Consider the following 18,363-nt stretch of genomic DNA (forward strand, 5'->3'; position numbering starts at 1 on the left):
CTTACAGCATCTTTTTATTATTCCTGTTAAAAATGCTAATTCAGGGGGCGCCTGGGTGGCGCAGTCGGTTAAGCGTCCGACTTCAGCCAGGTCACGATCTTGCGGTCCGTGAGTTCGAGCCCCGCGTCGGGCTCTGGGCTGATGGCTCAGAGCCTGGAGCCTGTTTCCGATTCTGTGTCTCCCTCTCTCTCTGCCCCTTCCCTGTTCATGCTCTGTCTCTCTCTGTCCCGAAAATAAATAAACGTTGAAAAAAAAAATGTAAAAAAAAAAAAAAAATGCTAATTCAGGGGCACCTGGTTGGCCCAGTCGGTTAAACATCTGACTTCAGTTCAGTTCATGATCTCACGGCTCGTGAGTTTGAGCCCCATGTCGGGCTCTGTGTTGACAGCTAGGAGCCTGGAGCCTGCTTTGGATTCTGTTTCCCTCTCTCTCTCTGTCCCTCTCCTGCTCATGCTCGCTCGCGCTCTCTCTCTCTCTCTCTCTCTCAAGAATAAATATTAAAAAATTTTTTTAAATGCTAATTCAGTTTTTGAGATATCAGTGTAACTTTTGACTTAAGGAAAAATTCATCCCATTGATAAAGTTTTACTTTATATCTGTATTTCAGTAGAATAGGTTTTATGTTTTCTGCAGCTCATTTTCAGGCATTTAAAAGACTGTAAGTGAAAGTGTGTGTAATATAGTAAGTCATTAACATTGAGATTTAGGACTTGAAATACTATATTTGAAAATGAAATTCCTTTGCCAGACTTTGCATCTTTTAACTTCTAGTCCTTATTTTTTAGCACCAACAATGTTTAGCAGTATTCAGCAGAGTGAAATTCACTCGAGTGTTACTGACAGTGCTCATAGCCTTTACTAAGAAAGAGGTAAGGGCATTTACTATAATCTATTTTAGTGGGTTATTTTTTTTTTTTCCCCTTTGGGGGGATAGAGTGTGTTATTGAAGTAATTCTGAGGCTTTTCCATCAAAGCACCCCCAACCACACATATACAGAATTGAGCATTTGGTATATTTTTATCTGGTGATTTTATATATATTTGTGTGTGTGTATATTATCACATATATATAATATTACATATATATGTAATATTAGAGTAGCCCTGATAATTTTTTCAAAAAGTCACATGGATTTACATTCTGCTCCATAACATATCCGTGTCTGTTGTTGGTATATAAATATATTTTATATTACTTGTTAATGGATATAATAATAGAAGCTGAAATTGCTTGTGGGTAGTCTTGTTTTGTGAATTGAAAAGGAGAAAGCAAAAATGGGAATTTTAGGTAGACATCTTTCATTCAGTTAAATAATTAACTGTTGGATTTGTGTAGAACCAGAAGTAAGCCCTAGATGGTGAATACTTTTTCTTTGTGTGTATTTGCATTAATTGAAGTCAATTACAAACTAATATGTAGATAGTTAGGAAGTGGTGAGTAGAGAGCCAATCTTTACCATTGATCTAAGTCTGTTGTTTTCCTGTTTTCTTTTTTTTTTAATTTCAACTTAATGAATAGCATAGGAGAAATGTTGAAATTTTCCAGTTGCCTGAAACTCGATTTTTTTTCCTTTCTTTTTTTTAAATATAAGATGAACAGAATAAGCCAGCATTGTTTCCTGTTAGTTTTTAATGGCTCCTACAAGATATAAGAAGGGGTAAAAAACTAATTTCTATCCTAACAGGATCTGAGCATCCTGTATTAAGTGAATAGTTTCTGAAAACCAATGTCATTACAACATTTAATTTCATTATTGTTTATAGGATTTTCCTATTTAATGTATATCTTTCAGTGAAAGAATATGTAAGAATGTTTTTGGTGATTTATTTGCTAGACCAGTGCTGTTGCAGAAGCTCAAAAATTGATGGTTCAAGCAGCAGATCTTCTTTCTGCCATTCATAATTCATTGCATCATGGCATCCAGGCTCAGAATGATACTACAAAAGGAGGTAATTGTCTGTTTTACTCTTTTTCTTTCTTACCCATCCAGATTATATAGTTTGGTTTGTTCTAAAATTTCGTGTAAGTCAGCCTGTTGGCACCATGGGATGTTTTACTCTGTAGACTTACATAAAATGTACTATAGAACTTGGCCATCTCCTGTATCTTACTGTTTGGGCTCTGAATATTTACCCTGTCTGGTGATCATTCTGTGATGTCAGCATTATATTCTTTTTTTAATCACCTCTCCCCTTTACTCCTTTGAGAGATCATCACCTCAATTACATAGTATTCCCTGAATACTTGGCCTAGATATGCCCTCTGCGGCCTCATTGCACTCATACATGCCTGTGTTAGAACATGTTTTTAGTATATCACATTGTAGTTGTTTGCCTGTTTGTCTTTCCATGACAGTATCTTAGGCCAGGAGCTGTCTTATTTGTGTATCTCTGAAGTGCTTGGCACATTGTTGACAGTAGGTTATATTTATGAAATATGTCTTAAAATGAAAGAATAATGTACCTTTTTGTTGTAAAAGTTGCAGCTGAGTTAACATTTTAGATAATTTGTAGCAGTAGTGATTCTTCAAACTCACAATAACGAGATGATATTTATATTCTTTTTTTTTTTTTTTTAATTTTTTAACGTTTATTTATTTTTGAGACAGAGACACAGCATGAACGGGGGAGGGTCAGAGTGAGAGGGAGACACAGAATCTGAAACAGGCTCCAGGCTCTGAGCTGTCAGCACAGAGCCCGACGCAGGGCTCGAACTCACGGACCACAAGATCATGACTTGAGCCGAAGTCGGACACTTAACCAACTGAGCCACCCAGGCGCCCCTTATATGCTCTTAAATTTTGTACTTTTGGTAGATGAATTATATGGTATGTTAATTGTATCTCCATAGACTTGTGATTAAACGAAAATGGAGCCAGGGGCGCCTGGGTGACTCAAGTGGTTAAACATCTGACTCCATCTCAGCTCAGGTCTTGATCTCAGGGTGATGAGTTCAAGCCCTGTGTTGGGCTGCACACTGGGTGTGAAGCCTGCTTAAAAAAAAAGAAAGAAAGAAGGAAAAAAAAAATGGAGTAGCGTTTTCAGAATTTGGGTGAGGGGATGTATTCTAATCTCGAATCCTAGTTTCAAGGTATCATTTAATTGTGAAGGAAGATAATTGTAAGTAAAATCTCCAAATTAATCTCCCCAAAGCTTTTTAAGTTACCACTGGGTATGTGCTCCAAAAAAAGGACTAAGGGGATTCTGGGGAAGATGGCAGAGTGGGAGGATCCTTAGATCCCCTCATTTCACAGATACACCTTATAACACCCACATCAGTGTTAATTACCCAGAAAACCACTGGAAGCCTGTCAGAACAACTCTCCATAGCCAGATAGAGAGAAGAGGCCACATGGAAGAGGGTAGGAAGGATGGAGACGTGGTCAGGAGTTAAATGGATCATCAGGGCTGTCTGTGGGAATGAGTAACACTGACGATGCGGAGAGGGGAGAGCAGCAGACCCCACATCACGCAAAGGGGACCTACGCTGGGAAGATAAATCCCCATAACATTTGGCTTTGAAAACCAGATGGGTTTAACTTCTTGTGTTCATACAATCAGTGGGGCTTAACACCTGGAACTTTAAAAATCAACAAGCTCAGCTCTGAGCCAGAAGGCAATAGGAAATTGAGACACTGCCCTTCAAGAGACAGCACAACAGCCCTGCTGAGATATTGCATAGAAGCAGCAGTTTGAAAAACATCTGAGGTATACAGGAACAAGATTTATTTGCTGGTCTCTGAAGTATGCTGCAGGAGAACAGATCTTTAGGAGACTTCTCGAAGAACAAAAGAGCTGGCGGGTGCCATTTCCCTTCCCGTCTGCCCAGCTTAGATAAACAGTCACGGGAACCATTGCAGGATACGCACTCTCCACCCAGCTTGCTAACAGCACATCCCACCTCTGTGGTCTTCAGCCACCCACAGCAGGAGTTTTCCAAAGCCACTCTATTACCCTATCACAACAGACCAGCACAAACCTTGGTAACACTGTATGCCCCTCCTTGCATTCACCAGCAGACCCGTCCCCTCTAACACTTCCTCAGCAGGAGTCCATCCAGAGTGGTGCCTCAAGCATGACAGCGTGCAAGCATCCCCAACAGGGATCGGCACCTCTCAAAGTGACTCCTACCCTGGGAGAGGGAAAGATAACCACACACATTGGTCTGACTGTAGGCCCTGCCCACCAACAAAAGCTACTCAGGGGAAGACACAGGGAAAGTGGCCTGCAGTACTCTGTGACCACGGCTGTGGCAAACGCCTGGTCTGTCCCACCTCAAACCCAAGGCAGTGGCAGACTGGTTCATGAACAACACAGGCACCAAACCCTGCTCACAACAGGCAAAGAGAGTCATTGCAGATGACTGCACTGAAAGCAAACACAGCTCAGTAACAACAGTAGGGTGCACACAACACATATAGATACTCTGAAGCACCAGGTTCTGGTGTACAGAGGACATTGTACTATGGTACCACAGGACCTCTTCTTCATAAGACTGCTAGTGTCAAGAGCAGGAGACATAGCTGAATTTCCTAAACATAGAAGCAGCCACACAGAGAGTTAGAAAAAATGAGGAGAGAGGAACAGGTCCCAAATGGAAGAACACAGAAAGAGACCTAAATGAAACTGAGGTAATAGGCCTGTTATGCCATTCCGAATAATGGTTATAAAGATACTTACCAGACTTGAGAAGAGAGTGGGAAATCTCAGCGAGATCCTCAACGTGGAGGTAGAAAACAGAAGAGAACCCATCAGACGTGAAGCACTCAATAACCGAAATTAAAAATACACTAGGGCGGGCACCCAGGTGGCTCAGTTGGTTAAGCTTCCAACTCCTCAGGTCATCTCAGGTTCACAAGTTCGAGCCCCATGTTGGGCTCCCTGCTGCCCATGCAGAGCCCTCTTTGGATCCTCTGTCCTCCTCCTCTCTCTCTCTCTCTCTCTCTCTCTCTCTCTCTCTCTCTCTCTGCGCCCCTCCCCCACTTGTGTGCTCACTCTCTGTCAAAAATAAAAATTAGAAAAATTAAAAAAAAATAGAGGGCATAGATGGTAGACTAGAAGAAGCAGAAGAACAGATAAGTGACCTGGAGAATAATGGAAAGCAGTCAAGCCAAACAGGACCAAAAAAAGAATAATTTTAAAAATGAGAAGTAGATTAAGTAGATTAATATTGTCAAGTGTAACATTCACATTTTAGGGATCTCAGAAGGAGAAAAGAGGGCAGAAAATTTACTTGAAGGAATAATAGTGGAAAACTTCTTGAATCTAGGGAAGAAAACAAATCCAGATCCGGGAAGTACAGAGAGTCCCCAACAAAATCAACCCAAGGAGGTCAATACTAAGATACATAGTAATTAAAATGGCAAAAACTAGGGATAAAGAGGATTTTAAAAGCAGCAAGACGAAAAAACAGTTCTATACAAGAGAAACCTGATAAGGCTATCAGCTGATTTTTCAACAGAAACTTTGCAGCCCAGAGGGAGTAGCATAATATATTCAAAGTGCCAACAGAAAAAAAACTGCAACCAAGTCTATCTAGCGAGGCTGTCATTCAGAATAGGAGAGCTAAGAGTTTCCCAGACAACAGTTGAAGGAATTCTTCACTGCTAAGCCAGCTCTATAAGAAATGTTACTTTTTTTTTTTTTAAATAAGAAATGTTAAAGGGTACTCTGAGTGGAAAGGAAAGACCATAAACAGGATTAAGAAAAGTAGGAAGCACAAAAGTTGTAAAGTAAGTACAGTTAGACATCAGTCAAGGGATTCACAAAAGGATGGAAAGTATGACATTGTATACCTAAAACATGGGGGAGAGAAGAGTAAAAATTTAGTGCTTTTAGAATGGGTTCAAACTTGGGGCACCTGGGTGACTCAGTCACTTGGGCGTCTGACTCTTGGTTTTAGCTCAGGTCATGATCTCACAGTTCGTGAGTTTGAGCCCCACATTTGGCTCTGTACTGACAATGTGGGGCCTGCTTTGGATCTCTCTTTCTCTCTCTCTCTCTCTCTCTCTGCCCCTCCCCTGCTCACGCTCTCTCTCTCTCTCTCTCTCTCTCAAGATAAATAAACCGAATATATATATATATATGTTCACACTCAACTGACCATCAAATTAATATAGATTGCTTGGTAACTTGTATAGGTAACTTGTTATAAAAACATAATAGTAACCACAAATTAAAAACTGGTAATAGATATACATAAAATAAAGAGAAATCCAAGTATATCATGCTATTTCAAGAAATAACAGAGGAAGGAAAGCTTCACTTAAGAAAGCCAACAGACCATGAGAGAAGAAAGCAAGAGAAGAACTACAAATCCGACCATAAAATAATAAGTACATAACTGTTAATAGTTACTTTGAATGTAAATGGACTACATGCACCAATCAAAAGACATAGGGTGGTGGAATGGATTAAAAAGCAAGATTCATCTATATGCTGCCTACAAGAGACTCATTTCAGACCTAAAAACACATGCAGATTGAAAGTGAAGGGATGGAAAAGCATATATCATGCAAATGGAAGTGAAAAGAAAGCCATGTATAGTAATACTTAAATTGGACAAAATAGATTTCATAACAAAGACTGTAATGAGATAAAGGATACTACATAATCGTAAAGGCAATAATCCAACAAGAAGATATGACAATTGTAAATATTTATGCACCCCAGATGGAAGCACCCAAATACATAGAGCAGTTATTAACAAACATAAAGGAAATAATTGATAGTAATACAATGATAGTAGGGGATTTTAACATCCTACTTACCTCAATGGATAGAACATCCAAACAAAATCAACAAAGAAACAGTGGGTTTGAGTGACACATTGGACCAGATGGATCTAATACATTGGGAACACTGCACCCTAAATCAGTAGAATGCACATTCTTTTCAGGTGCACATGGAACATTCTCCAGAATAGATCACATGTTAGGCCACAAAACAAGTCTCAACAAATTCAAAAAGATTAAAGTCATAGCATGAATCTTTTCCAACCACGATGGAAACTAGAAATCGACCACAAAAAAATCTGGAAAGAACACAGATACATGGAGGTTAATAACATACTACTGAACAGTGAATGGGTCAACCAAGAAATCAAAGAGGAAATAAAAAAATAAATGGAGACAAATGAAAATGAAAACAGTGGCTCAGAATCTTTGGGGTACAGCAAAAGGTGTTCTAAGAAGGAAGTTGGTAGAGATACAGGAAAGAAAAAGCAAGAAAAATCTCAAACACCCTAACCTTACACCTAAAGGAGCTAGAAAAAGAACAAGGTTGCCTGGGTGGCTCAGTTAAGCATCCAAGTCTTGATCTAGGCTCAGGTCATGATCTCATGGTTTGTGAGATCAAGCCCACGTTTGGCTCTGTGCTGAGAGTGTGGAGCCTACTTGGAATTCTCTCTCTCTGCCCCCTTGTCCCCTCTCAGAATCAATAAATACATTTCAAAAATAGAAAAAGAACAAAACCCCAAAAGAAAGGAAATGATAAAGATTAGAGCAGAAATGAATGAAATACGAACTTAAAAAAAATGATAGATTAATTAAACCAGGAGCTGGGTCTTTGAAAAGATCAACAAAACTGATAAACCATTAGCCAGACTCCCCAAAAAGGAGAGAGAAAGAGAAAGGACTCAAAAAATGAAAGAGGTCAAATAACAACCAACACCACAGAAATACAAAAGATTATAGGAAAATGTTATATAAAATTATATGTCAACAGATTGAGACAATCTGGAAGAAATGGATACATTCCTAGAAACATAAACTACCAAAACTGAAGCAGGAAGAATTAGAAAATTTGAACAGACCAATTACCAGGAATGAAATTGAATCAAAAATCAAAAAGCTCCCAACAAACAAAAGTCCAGGACCAGATGGCTTCACAAGTGAATTCTACCAGATATTTAAAGAAGAGTTAATACTTCTTCTAAAACTATTCTAAAATAGAAGAAGGAAAACTAAATTCATTTTATAAAGTCAGCATTACCCTGATACAAAACCAGATAAAGAAACTACAAAAAAAGAGAACTATAGGACAATATTATTGATAAATATAGGTGCAGAAATTCTCAGCAAAATACTAGCAAACCACATTCAACAATACATTAAAGAAATTATTCAACATGATCAAGTGGAATTTATTCCTTGGATGCAAGGATGGTTCAATAGATTTGCAAATCAATCAACATGATGCATCACATCAACGAAAAAGGTTAAAAACTGGGATAATTTCAATAGATGCAGAAAAAGCATTTAACAAAGTACAACACCCATTCATAATTAAAAACAAAACCAAAAAAGTAGGTATATCTGAATATAATAAAGGTCATATATGAAAAATGCACAGCCAACATAGTGCTGAAAAATTAATAAGAGTTTTTCTCCTAGGGTCAAAAACAAGACAGTGCTGTCTACTCTCACTACTTTTACTCAACATAGTACTGAAAGTCATAGCCGCAAGCAGTCAAAGAAAAAATAAAAGGTGAGCAAATTGATACGGAAGAAGTAAGGCTTATTTGCAGATGATATGATACTGTATGTAGAAAACCCTAAAGATGCCACAAGAAAAACTAGTAGAAGTGATAAATGAATTCAGTAAGGTTGCAGAGTACAAAATCAATAAACAGACATCTGGTGCATTTCTGTACACTAATAAAGTAGCAGAAAGAGAAGAAAACTGTCCCATTTACAATTGCATCAAAAATAATACCTAGGGATAAACTTAACCAAGGAGGTGATAGATTCTGAAAACTATATAAAATGTTGATGAGAGAAATTGAAGATGGCACAAATAGATACTATATGCTCATGGGTTAGGAGAACAAATATTGTTAAAATGTCCACAATACCCAAAGGAATCTACACATTTAACATAATCCCTGTGAAAATACCAGCAGCATTTTTCACAGAACTAGAACTGGTCATCCTAAAATTTGGTTGGAACTATAAAAGACCCTGAATAGCCAAAGCAGTCTTGAAAAAGAACAGAACTGGAAGTATGTGAATCCCAGATTTCAAGCTATGCTACAAAGCTGTAGTAATCAAAGCAGTATGGTACTAGCACAAATATAGTCACATAGATCAATGAAACAATAGAAAGCTCAAAAATAAACTCATTTGACAAAGGAGACAAGACTATGCAATGGGAAAAAGACAAGTCTCTTCAACAAATAGTGTTGGAAAAAGTGGACAGCTACACGTAAAAGAATGAATCTGGGCCACTTTGTTACATCATACATACAAAATAAACCGTAAAAATCCTTGAGGAGAGTTGAGGCAGTAATTTCTCTGACATCAGCCATTAGCAACATTTTTTTAGATAGGTCCCCTGAGGCAAGGGAAACAAAAGCAAAAATAAACTATTGGAACTACACTAAAATTAAAAGATTCTACACAGCAAGGGAATCAAAACAACTTTCTGAATGGGAGAAGATATTTACAAATGACATATCTGATAAGGAACTAGTTTCAAAATATATTAAAAACTTCTACAGCTCAACATGAAAAAACTCAAATCCAATTTTAAAGCAGGCAGAAGTCAGGAACAGACATTTCTCCAAAGAAGGCATACAGATGGCTAATAGACACTTGAAAAGATGCTCAACATCACTCATCATCAGGGAAACGCAAATCAAAACTACAATGAGGTATCACCTCATACCTGTGAGAATGGCTAAAATGAACACAAGACACAACAGGTGTTGGCAAGGATATAGAAAAAAATGAACCTCTGTGCACTATTGGTAGGAATGTGAACCAGTACGGCCAGTGTGGAAAGCACTGTGGAGTTCCTCAAGAAATTAAAAATAGAATTATCATATAATCTAGTAACTTCACTACTGTGTACTTACCTAAAGAAAAGGAAAACACTATTTCAAAAAGGTATATGTACCCCTGTGTTTATTGTAGCATTATTTATAATAGTCAAACTATGGACAAACATGTCCATTAATAAGTGAATAAAGAAGATATGATACACACACACACACACAAACAATAGAATACTACCTGTAAAAAAGAATGGTCCTTGCCATTTGCAACAACATGGATAGATCTAGAGGGTATAATGGTTAAGTGAAGTCAGGATAGGCAGATATACCATATTTCACTCATATATGGAAATTAAGAAACAAAACAACAAAGGAAAAAAGAGACCAACAAAAATCAGACTCTTAAATATAGAGAACAAACCTGTGGATACCAGAGGGGAGGTCGGGGACGGAGGATGGGTTAAATAGGTGAAGGAGATTAAGAATACAATTACCGTGATAAGCACTGAGTAACATAAAATTGTTGAACACTATATAGTGCGTCTGAAACTTAATACTGTATGTTAATTTTACTGGAATTTAAGAACATAACTGGAGTAAATCAAGAAATGGGAAAACATGGAATTTTGGGAATATGAGAATCCAGCATAAGAGAATAATCAAGAAAATCCTGAGGGTAATTATGCAGTGAGATCACCAGATAGTAACTCAACAGTGTGTACATGGTGAAAAAGTTTAGCTTGGAGACAGTCACAAGGCTCTAGGGGAGATGTCTCAAATATAAAACCTTTTGTCACCAGTGAAATTAATACAATAGCTGTTGTGTTTAATGTAGTAAGAGTTTTAGACAATTGGCAAACGATTTGGGGTTGAAATGTTAACTATGTAGAAAGAAGGCAAACATAAAGTAAGACAATGATTAACTGCAAAATAAGCCTAAAAGTTAGTTATTTCCATGTTTGCAAAGTTTTCTGTGGCCTAGATATGAATATCATTTACATAATGGTGTACATGTCTGAATATTGATCATGATAAAATTGTGATTTAACCATATTAGAGATGAGGGGGCGGCAGTGTATATATGTATATAATTTATACATGTTTATAGTATACATACATATATCCGACTTCTTGAAGATGAAGGAGTAAGTCAGAGATAATGTGTAAAACTGAAAAAACATGGAGTAGCATTATAAGCCTGTTATTTGGTGATATGGGGGTAAGTTCCAAAAAAAAATACCTAAGAGGAAGTGGAAGAGATGGCTTCATTTCGTAATATGGCACCTCTAACCTCCTGAGGACTGAGCTTAGTGCTGAAACAGAAACTTTGCTTCCTTAGTCTGGTTGATTTTATTTACCAGCTGGCAGTGTACAAGAGAGATGGGGGCTGACTTTTTTAAAAATCACAACCCGTTTGGGGCGCCTGGGTGGCGCAGTCGGTTAAGCGTCCGACTTCAGCCAGGTCACGATCTCGCGGTCCGTGAGTTCGAGCCCCGCGTCGGGCTCTGGGCTGATGGCTCAGAGCCTGGAGCCTGTTTCCGGTTCTGTGTCTCCCTCTCTCTCTGCCCCTCCCCAGTTCATGCTCTGTCTCTCTCTGTCCCAAAAATAAACGTTGAGGGGGATTCTGGGAAGATGGCGGCGTAGGAGGACGCTGGGCTCACCGCGCGTCCTGCTGATCACTTAGATTCCACCTACACCTGCCTAAATAACCCAGAAAACCGCCAGAGGATTAGCAGAACAGAGTCACCGGACCCAAGTGCAGACGAGAGGCCCACGGAAGAGGGTAGGAAGGGCGGCGAGGCGGTGCGCGCTCCACGGACTGGCGGGAGGGAGCCGGGGCGGAGGGGCGGCTCGCCGGCCAAGCAGAGCCCCCGAGTCCGGCTTGCAAAAGCGGAGGGGCCTGACGGACTGTGTTCCGACAGCAAGCGCGACTTAGCGTCTGGGAGGTCATAAGTTAACAGCTCTGCTCGGAAAGCGGGAAGGCTGGAGGACAAAGGGAGGGTGAGCTGCGGAGCCCCCGGACGACAGAGCTCAGTTTGGCGGGGAACAAAGGCGCTAGCCAGCGCCATCTCCCCCACCCATCCCCCAGCCAAAATCCCAAAGGGAACCGGCTCCGGCCAGGGAAATTGCTCGCTCCGCGCGAACACCCAACTCTGTGCTTCTGCGGAGCCAAACCTCCGGCAGCGATCTGACTCCCTCCGGCTGCCACAGGGCCCCTCCTGAAGTGGATCACCTAAGGAGAAGCGAGCTAAGCCTGCCCCCCCTGCCGCCGTGCACCTTGCCTTCCCACCCCAGCTAATACGCCAGATCCCCAGCATCACAAGCCTGGCAGTGTGCAAGTAGCCCAGACGGGCCACGCCACCCCACAGTGAATCCCGCCCCTAGGAGAGGGGAAGAGAAGGCACACACCAGTCTGACTGTGGCCCCAGCGGTGGGCTGGGGGCAGACATCAGGTCGGACTGCGGCCCCGCCCACCAACTCCAGTTATACACCACAGCACAGGGGAAGTGCCCTGCAGGCCCTCACCACACCAGGGACTATCCAAAATGACCAAGCAGAAGAATTCCCCTCAGAAGAATCTCCAGGAAATAACAACAGCTAATGAGCTGATCAAAAAGGATTTAAATAATATAACAGAAAGTGAATTTAGAATAATAGTCATAAAATTAATCGCTGGGCTGGAAAACAGCATACAGGACAGCAGAGAATCTCTTGCTACAGACATTAGGGGACTAAGGAACAGTCACGAGGAGCTGAAAAACGCTTTAAAGGAAATGGAAAACAAAATGCAAACCACCACGGCTCGGATGGAAGAGGCAGAGGAGAGAATAGGTGAACTAGAAGATAAAGTTATGGAAAAAGAGGAAGCTGAGAAAAAGAGAGATAAAAAAATCCAGGAGTATGAGGGGAGAATTAGAGAACTAAGTGATACACTAAAAAGAAATAATATACGCATAATTGGTATCCCAGAGGAGGAAGAGAGAGGGAAAGGGGCTGAAGGGGTACTTAAAGAAATTATAGCTGAGAACTTCCCTGAACTGGGGAAGGAAAAAGGCATTGAAATCCAAGAGGCACAGAGAACTCCCTTCAGACGTAACTTGAATTGATCTTCTGCACGACATATCATAGTGAAACTGACAAAATACAAGGATAAAGAGAAAATTCTGAAAGCAGCAAGGGGTAAACGTGCCTTCACATATAAAGGGAGACCTATAAGACTCGTGACTGATCTCTCTTTTGAAACTTGGCAGGCCAGAAAGAATTGGCACGAGATTTTCAGGGTGCTAGACAGCAAAAATATGCAGCCAAGAATCCTTTATCCAGCAAGTCTGTCATTTAGAATAGAAGGAGAGATAAAGGTCTTCCCAAACAAACAAAAACTGAAGGAATTTGTCACCACTAAACCAGCCCTACAAGAGATCCTAAGGGGGACCCTGTGAGACAAAGTACCAGAGACATCACTACAAGCATAAAACATACAGACATCACAATGACTCTAAACCCGTATCTTTCTATAATAACACTGAATGTAAATGGATTAAATGCGCCAACCAAAAGACATAGGGTATCAGAATGGATAAAAAAACAAGACCCATCTATTTGCTGTCTACAAGAGACTCATTTTAGACCTGAGGACACCTTTAGATTCAGAGTGAGGGGATGGAGAACTATTTATCATGCTACTGGAAGCCAGAAGAAAGCTGGAGTAGCCATACTTATATCAGACAAACTAGGCTTTAAATTAAAGGCTGTAACAAGAGATGAAGAAGGACATTATATGATAGTTACAGGGTCTATCCATCAGGAAGAGCTAACAATTATAAATGTCTATGCGCCGAATACCGGAGCCCCCAAATATATAAAACAATTACTCATAAACAGAAGCAACCTTATCGATAAGAATGTGGTAATTGCTGGGGACTTTAACACCCCACTTACAGAAATGGATAGATCATCTAGACACACGGTCAATAAAGAAACAAGGGCCCTGAATGAGACACTGGATCAGATGGACTTGACAGATATATTTAGAACTCTGCATCCCAAAGCAACAGAATATACTTTCTTCTCGAGTGCACATGGAACATTCTCCAAGATAGATCATATACTGGGTCACAAAACAGCCCTTCATAAGTTTACAAGAATTGAAATTATACCATGCATACTTTCAGACCACAATGCTATGAAGCTTGAAATCAACCACAGGAAAAAGTCTGGAAAACCTCCAAAAGCATGGAGGTTAAAGAACACCCTACTAACGAATGAGTGGGTCAACCAGGCAATTAGAGAAGAAATCAAAAAATATATGGAAACAAACGAAAATGAAAATACAACAATCCAAACGCTTTGGGACGCAGCGAAGGCAGTCCTGAGAGGAAAATACATTGCAATCCAGGCCTATCTCAAGAAACAAGAAAAATCCCAAATACAAAATCTAACAGCACACCTAAAGGAAATAGAAGCAGAACAGCAAAGGCAGCCTAAACCCAGCAGAAGAAGAGAAATAATATAGATCAGAGCAGAAATAAACAATATAGAATCTAAAAAAACTGTAGAGCAGATCAACGAAACCAAGAGTTGGTTTTTTGAAAAAATAAACAAAATTGACAAACCTCTAGCCAGGCTTCTCAAAAAGAAAAGGGAGATGACCCAAATAGATAAAATCATGAATGAAAATGGAATTATTACAACCAATCCCTCAGAGATACAAACAATTATCAGGGAATACTATGAAAAATTGTATGCCAACAAATTGGACAACCTGGAAGAAATGGACAAATTCCTGAACACCCACACTCTTCCAAAACTCAATCAGGAGGAAATAGAAAGCTTGAACAGACCCATAACCAGCGAAGAAATTGAATCGGTTATCAAAAATCTCCCAACAAATAAGAGTCCAGGACCAGATGGCTTCCCAGGGGAGTTCTACCAGACGTTTAAAGCAGAGATAATACCTATCCTTCTCAAGCTATTCCAAGAAATAGAAAGGGAAGGAAAACTTCCAGACTCATTCTATGAAGCCAGTATTACTTTGATTCCTAAACCAGACAGAGACCCAGTAAAAAAAGAGAACTACAGGCCAATATCCCTGATGAATATGGATGCCAAAATTCTCAATAAGATACTAGCAAATCGAATTCAACAGCATATAAAAAGAATTATTCACCATGATCAAGTGGGATTCATTCCTGGGATGCAGGGCTGGTTCAACATTCGCAAATCAATCAACGTGATACATCACATTAACAAAAAAAAAGAGAAGAACCATATGATCCTGTCAATCGATGCAGAAAAGGCCTTTGCCAAAAATAAACGTTGAAAAAAAAAATCACAACCCGTTAGGCCTGTGCTGTGACGTACTCTTGTGAGAAACTTGAGTTGTTTACTTTTTTTTCAGTTGAGATACAGCTGATATATAACATTAGTTCCAGTTATATACCATAATGTTTCAACATTTATATTACTCTTAATTAAAACATTTTTCTTGTTAATAAAAAATCATGCACACACAGTCCCACCCATGTGGGTGTTTGTGTATAATCCAGAAGACTTCTGGTTTTGGATGTTAAAGATGTCTGCAGCTTCTCTACACAACCAACTGAAAACTATAAAGAAGATGAGAAACAGAATCCTCCCAACTTAAAAAATAAGAAACCCTTATAATACAAATAAAAATAGAAGGGCTTAAAAAAAAAAAGTGAAGGGCTGCCAAACACATTAGCAATAGAACCCAGATGAGGGAGAACATTAAGAATGGATTCCAAGATTTCTTGGTGTAAACATAAGTTGACCAGCGAAGCACATGTTTTCGAAAGTAGTTGGTGTAATCTGAAAGACAAAACCAGGGACGCTTTTGGAATAAGGTAAGAGTTGGATATTAAGTTGGCTGTGGGTACCTGTCTGATTAATATCCTGGGGATACAAAGGAAGTAGGGCCATGCAAATGCACTAAAGATGTTATTCCTGCAAGATGAAGAGGATGCTAATTAGCAAGCTAACAACTGGTAATTTTTGTTCAATAAAGGAGATAATTTCCTTTGCATGCTTACATAGGCACATCATATGGGGCTTAACTGCAGGTCAGTGAGGCTTCCTGTTAGTCTAGAGTACTATTCTTAACATCTCAGCCAAATAATTGCCTCAAGAAGCATTCATTCAGTGATGTGATATTAAAAAAGCAATTGCATGATATTTATACACAAATATTCCAGAAATTTAATGAACAAAGAAACACAAAAGGCAGATGAAAAACACAGACCAGAGACATTTTTCTGCACAACTTCAAAGAGTTTATTAAAAAATTATAAAACAAGACTGCAAAGCAGGAATACTAGAAATAAAGTAAAAAATAATAACATAGTACAAGTGAGCAGGCAGAGTCCAGCTACGAAGGAGAAAAGTCCTGAAAGTGAAAACAGTAAAAATTGGACTGTCTGGGTGGCTCAGTCAGTTAAGTGTCCAACTCTGGATTTCAGCTCAGGTCATGAACTCATGGTTCATGAGGTCAAGCCTTACATCAGGCTCTGCAGTAAGGGCACAGAACCTGCTTGGGATTCTGTCTCTCTCCCTCTCTGTCTCTGTGCCCCTCTCCTGCTGGTTCATGCTGTCTCTTTCAAATAAATAAACTTAAAAAAAAAAAAAAGGTAAAAAGTATACTACCCATTGCTGAAAAGCTGCAAAGGACATGGAGATCAGGACTGAGGAAATAACTAAACAAAAGGAAAGTGAATAAAAATAGCCAAAGAAGATTCAATATATTCATAATTGGTGTCCCTTAAGAGAGTAACCAAATTATGGAACAGGAAAGAAAATCTTAAACATTTCTAGAAAGAAGCAAATACAATTAAATTTACAGGCTTAATTGGAAGCCTGTATAATGACATAATGTCCTATGCAACATTGGTAAGTATTAATTACTTCAGATATAAAGCAACAGTTATGTGTGCAGCCTGACTTCAGAGTCCTTCACATTAGCATTCAACACAGAAAGTAGAACAGAATCTAAAAGTTCTTGGTTAAAGAAATGTGATCTAAGAATGTCATATCTCTTAAGTGCCACTCAAATATTATTAAAACTTGCAAGGACTCTGGAAATATTTTTTCTTTGACTTTCCTGGGGGAAAAAGATTGGAATAAAGAATGAAATTCAACTTACTAAGGCATAAATGGAAAAGCTGTGGCATAAAGGATGAGCAGTAAGTAGTAAATCCATTTCATTGTAGGAAATTGGTTTTACTAAATATAACTGAAGTGCCATGAACCTTGACAGTATAAAAGTAATCACTTAAAAGTCAAGAGGTAAAGGAGGAAAGAAGACTTTTTATTTTCTTTTTATATTGTTTTTGTCCAAAGACACTAGTTAACAGCCAACAAATCGACCACAGAAATATGGTTAGATTTAAATATATAAAGGTAACTGTGATGGAGATAATTCTAATTTGGTGGGTAAAGGGAGGTGAAAATCATTGATTTTCATGGGTGAGGAGTTTAATAGATACCTGTCTGAAGATATAGAACGTTAGAGATATTCAGAAACTTAGTTATTAAATTTAAGAAAACTTCTCAATTATCAGAAAGAAAATATGCCAAAGTAAATGGTAGTGAAAGACAAAATTAAAAGCAGTGCAAAGGACAGCATATATTTCCTGTGACATGGGAACAAAACCAAGGATGATTTCTTGCTGTTTTTTCCTTCTGCTCTTAAAAAAATTCAGTCCTGAAGTCTTGAAGTTGGCCTGAGCAAGCAGGTACTTGGTACTGGAGCAGGATGTTGGAGGCTGACCCAGGATTAGGATGGTGTCGGCAGAGGGAACCGTGTGTTGCAACCATGTGGTTAGGAAGGATGCGATCATAGGACATTCCTCAGGGCCATCAAAGCCTGTGTGGGGTGAGGATATGTCTGTGTCAGAATGGTAGTGGAGTGAAAGCAGGCATAAAGAGGTGGTCCTAAAACAAGATTTTGGAGGTAAAGTGGCTTGAGAGAAGACAACATGAATGGGCTGCCTGGTTAGATTCACTGTTTCTCGAATGAGGTGAGAAAGGGTATCTGCACATGGGGCAACTAACCTTGAGATGTCAGAGCCTAGGCAACATCAGGAGGGTGACTACATGGGAACAATTTGGTTCAGTGTGTCAAAAGCCTAAATAGGGTAAGGAGAGTGGGGGCAAGGGGGAGGGGTGGGAAGCAGCCTAGTGCAGGATTTTATAGCCTAAAAGGAATGTGGGAGCCCAGACAGGGTGAGGAGGGCATGTGAGTGTAGCCTGGCCTGGAGTGTTAGAACCTGAGGCAGATTCACAGAGGCAGCTAGGTGCCTGGTTGTTGGAGACCATGCAAGGGAAGAAGGGCATCTGTGTACGGAGCTGGCCTGGTGTGGGGTCTCAGAGCCTATGCATGTTGAAGAAGCTGTTTCTGTGGAAAGGTGTCCAAGTACAGGCTGTCAGATCAGAAGCAGAGTGAAAAGAGCATCTATACAGGAGGATAGCCTGGCATTGAATATCAGAGCCTAAGCAGAAAGAAGAGGGTGTCAGAATGGAAAGATGGCTCTGTGAAGGGAGTTGTAGCTGAAGCAGGCTTAAGAAGGGTATCT

The 18,363-nt window shown here is 39.6% G+C and overlaps 1 protein-coding gene across 2 annotated transcripts in view; it reads left to right on the forward strand.

Annotated features, from left to right (window-relative positions):
- NAA35 (N-alpha-acetyltransferase 35, NatC auxiliary subunit) overlaps positions 1 to 18,363 on the forward strand; it is a 98,930-nt gene that overhangs the window by 38,026 nt on the left and 42,541 nt on the right. For both annotated transcript variants that reach the window (XM_047103001.1, XM_047102998.1), the window contains exons 10-11: positions 786 to 869; positions 1,836 to 1,950. In XM_047103001.1, coding sequence (XP_046958957.1) covers positions 786 to 869; positions 1,836 to 1,950 — 199 coding nt within the window. The remainder of the gene's footprint in view (positions 1 to 785; positions 870 to 1,835; positions 1,951 to 18,363) is intronic.

This window comes from Lynx rufus, unplaced genomic scaffold, assembly GCF_022079265.1.
Source record: "Lynx rufus isolate CCGP_SWC_20201006 ecotype Redwood Valley unplaced genomic scaffold, mLynRuf1.p SCAF_10, whole genome shotgun sequence".
NCBI lineage: Eukaryota > Metazoa > Chordata > Mammalia > Carnivora > Felidae > Lynx > Lynx rufus.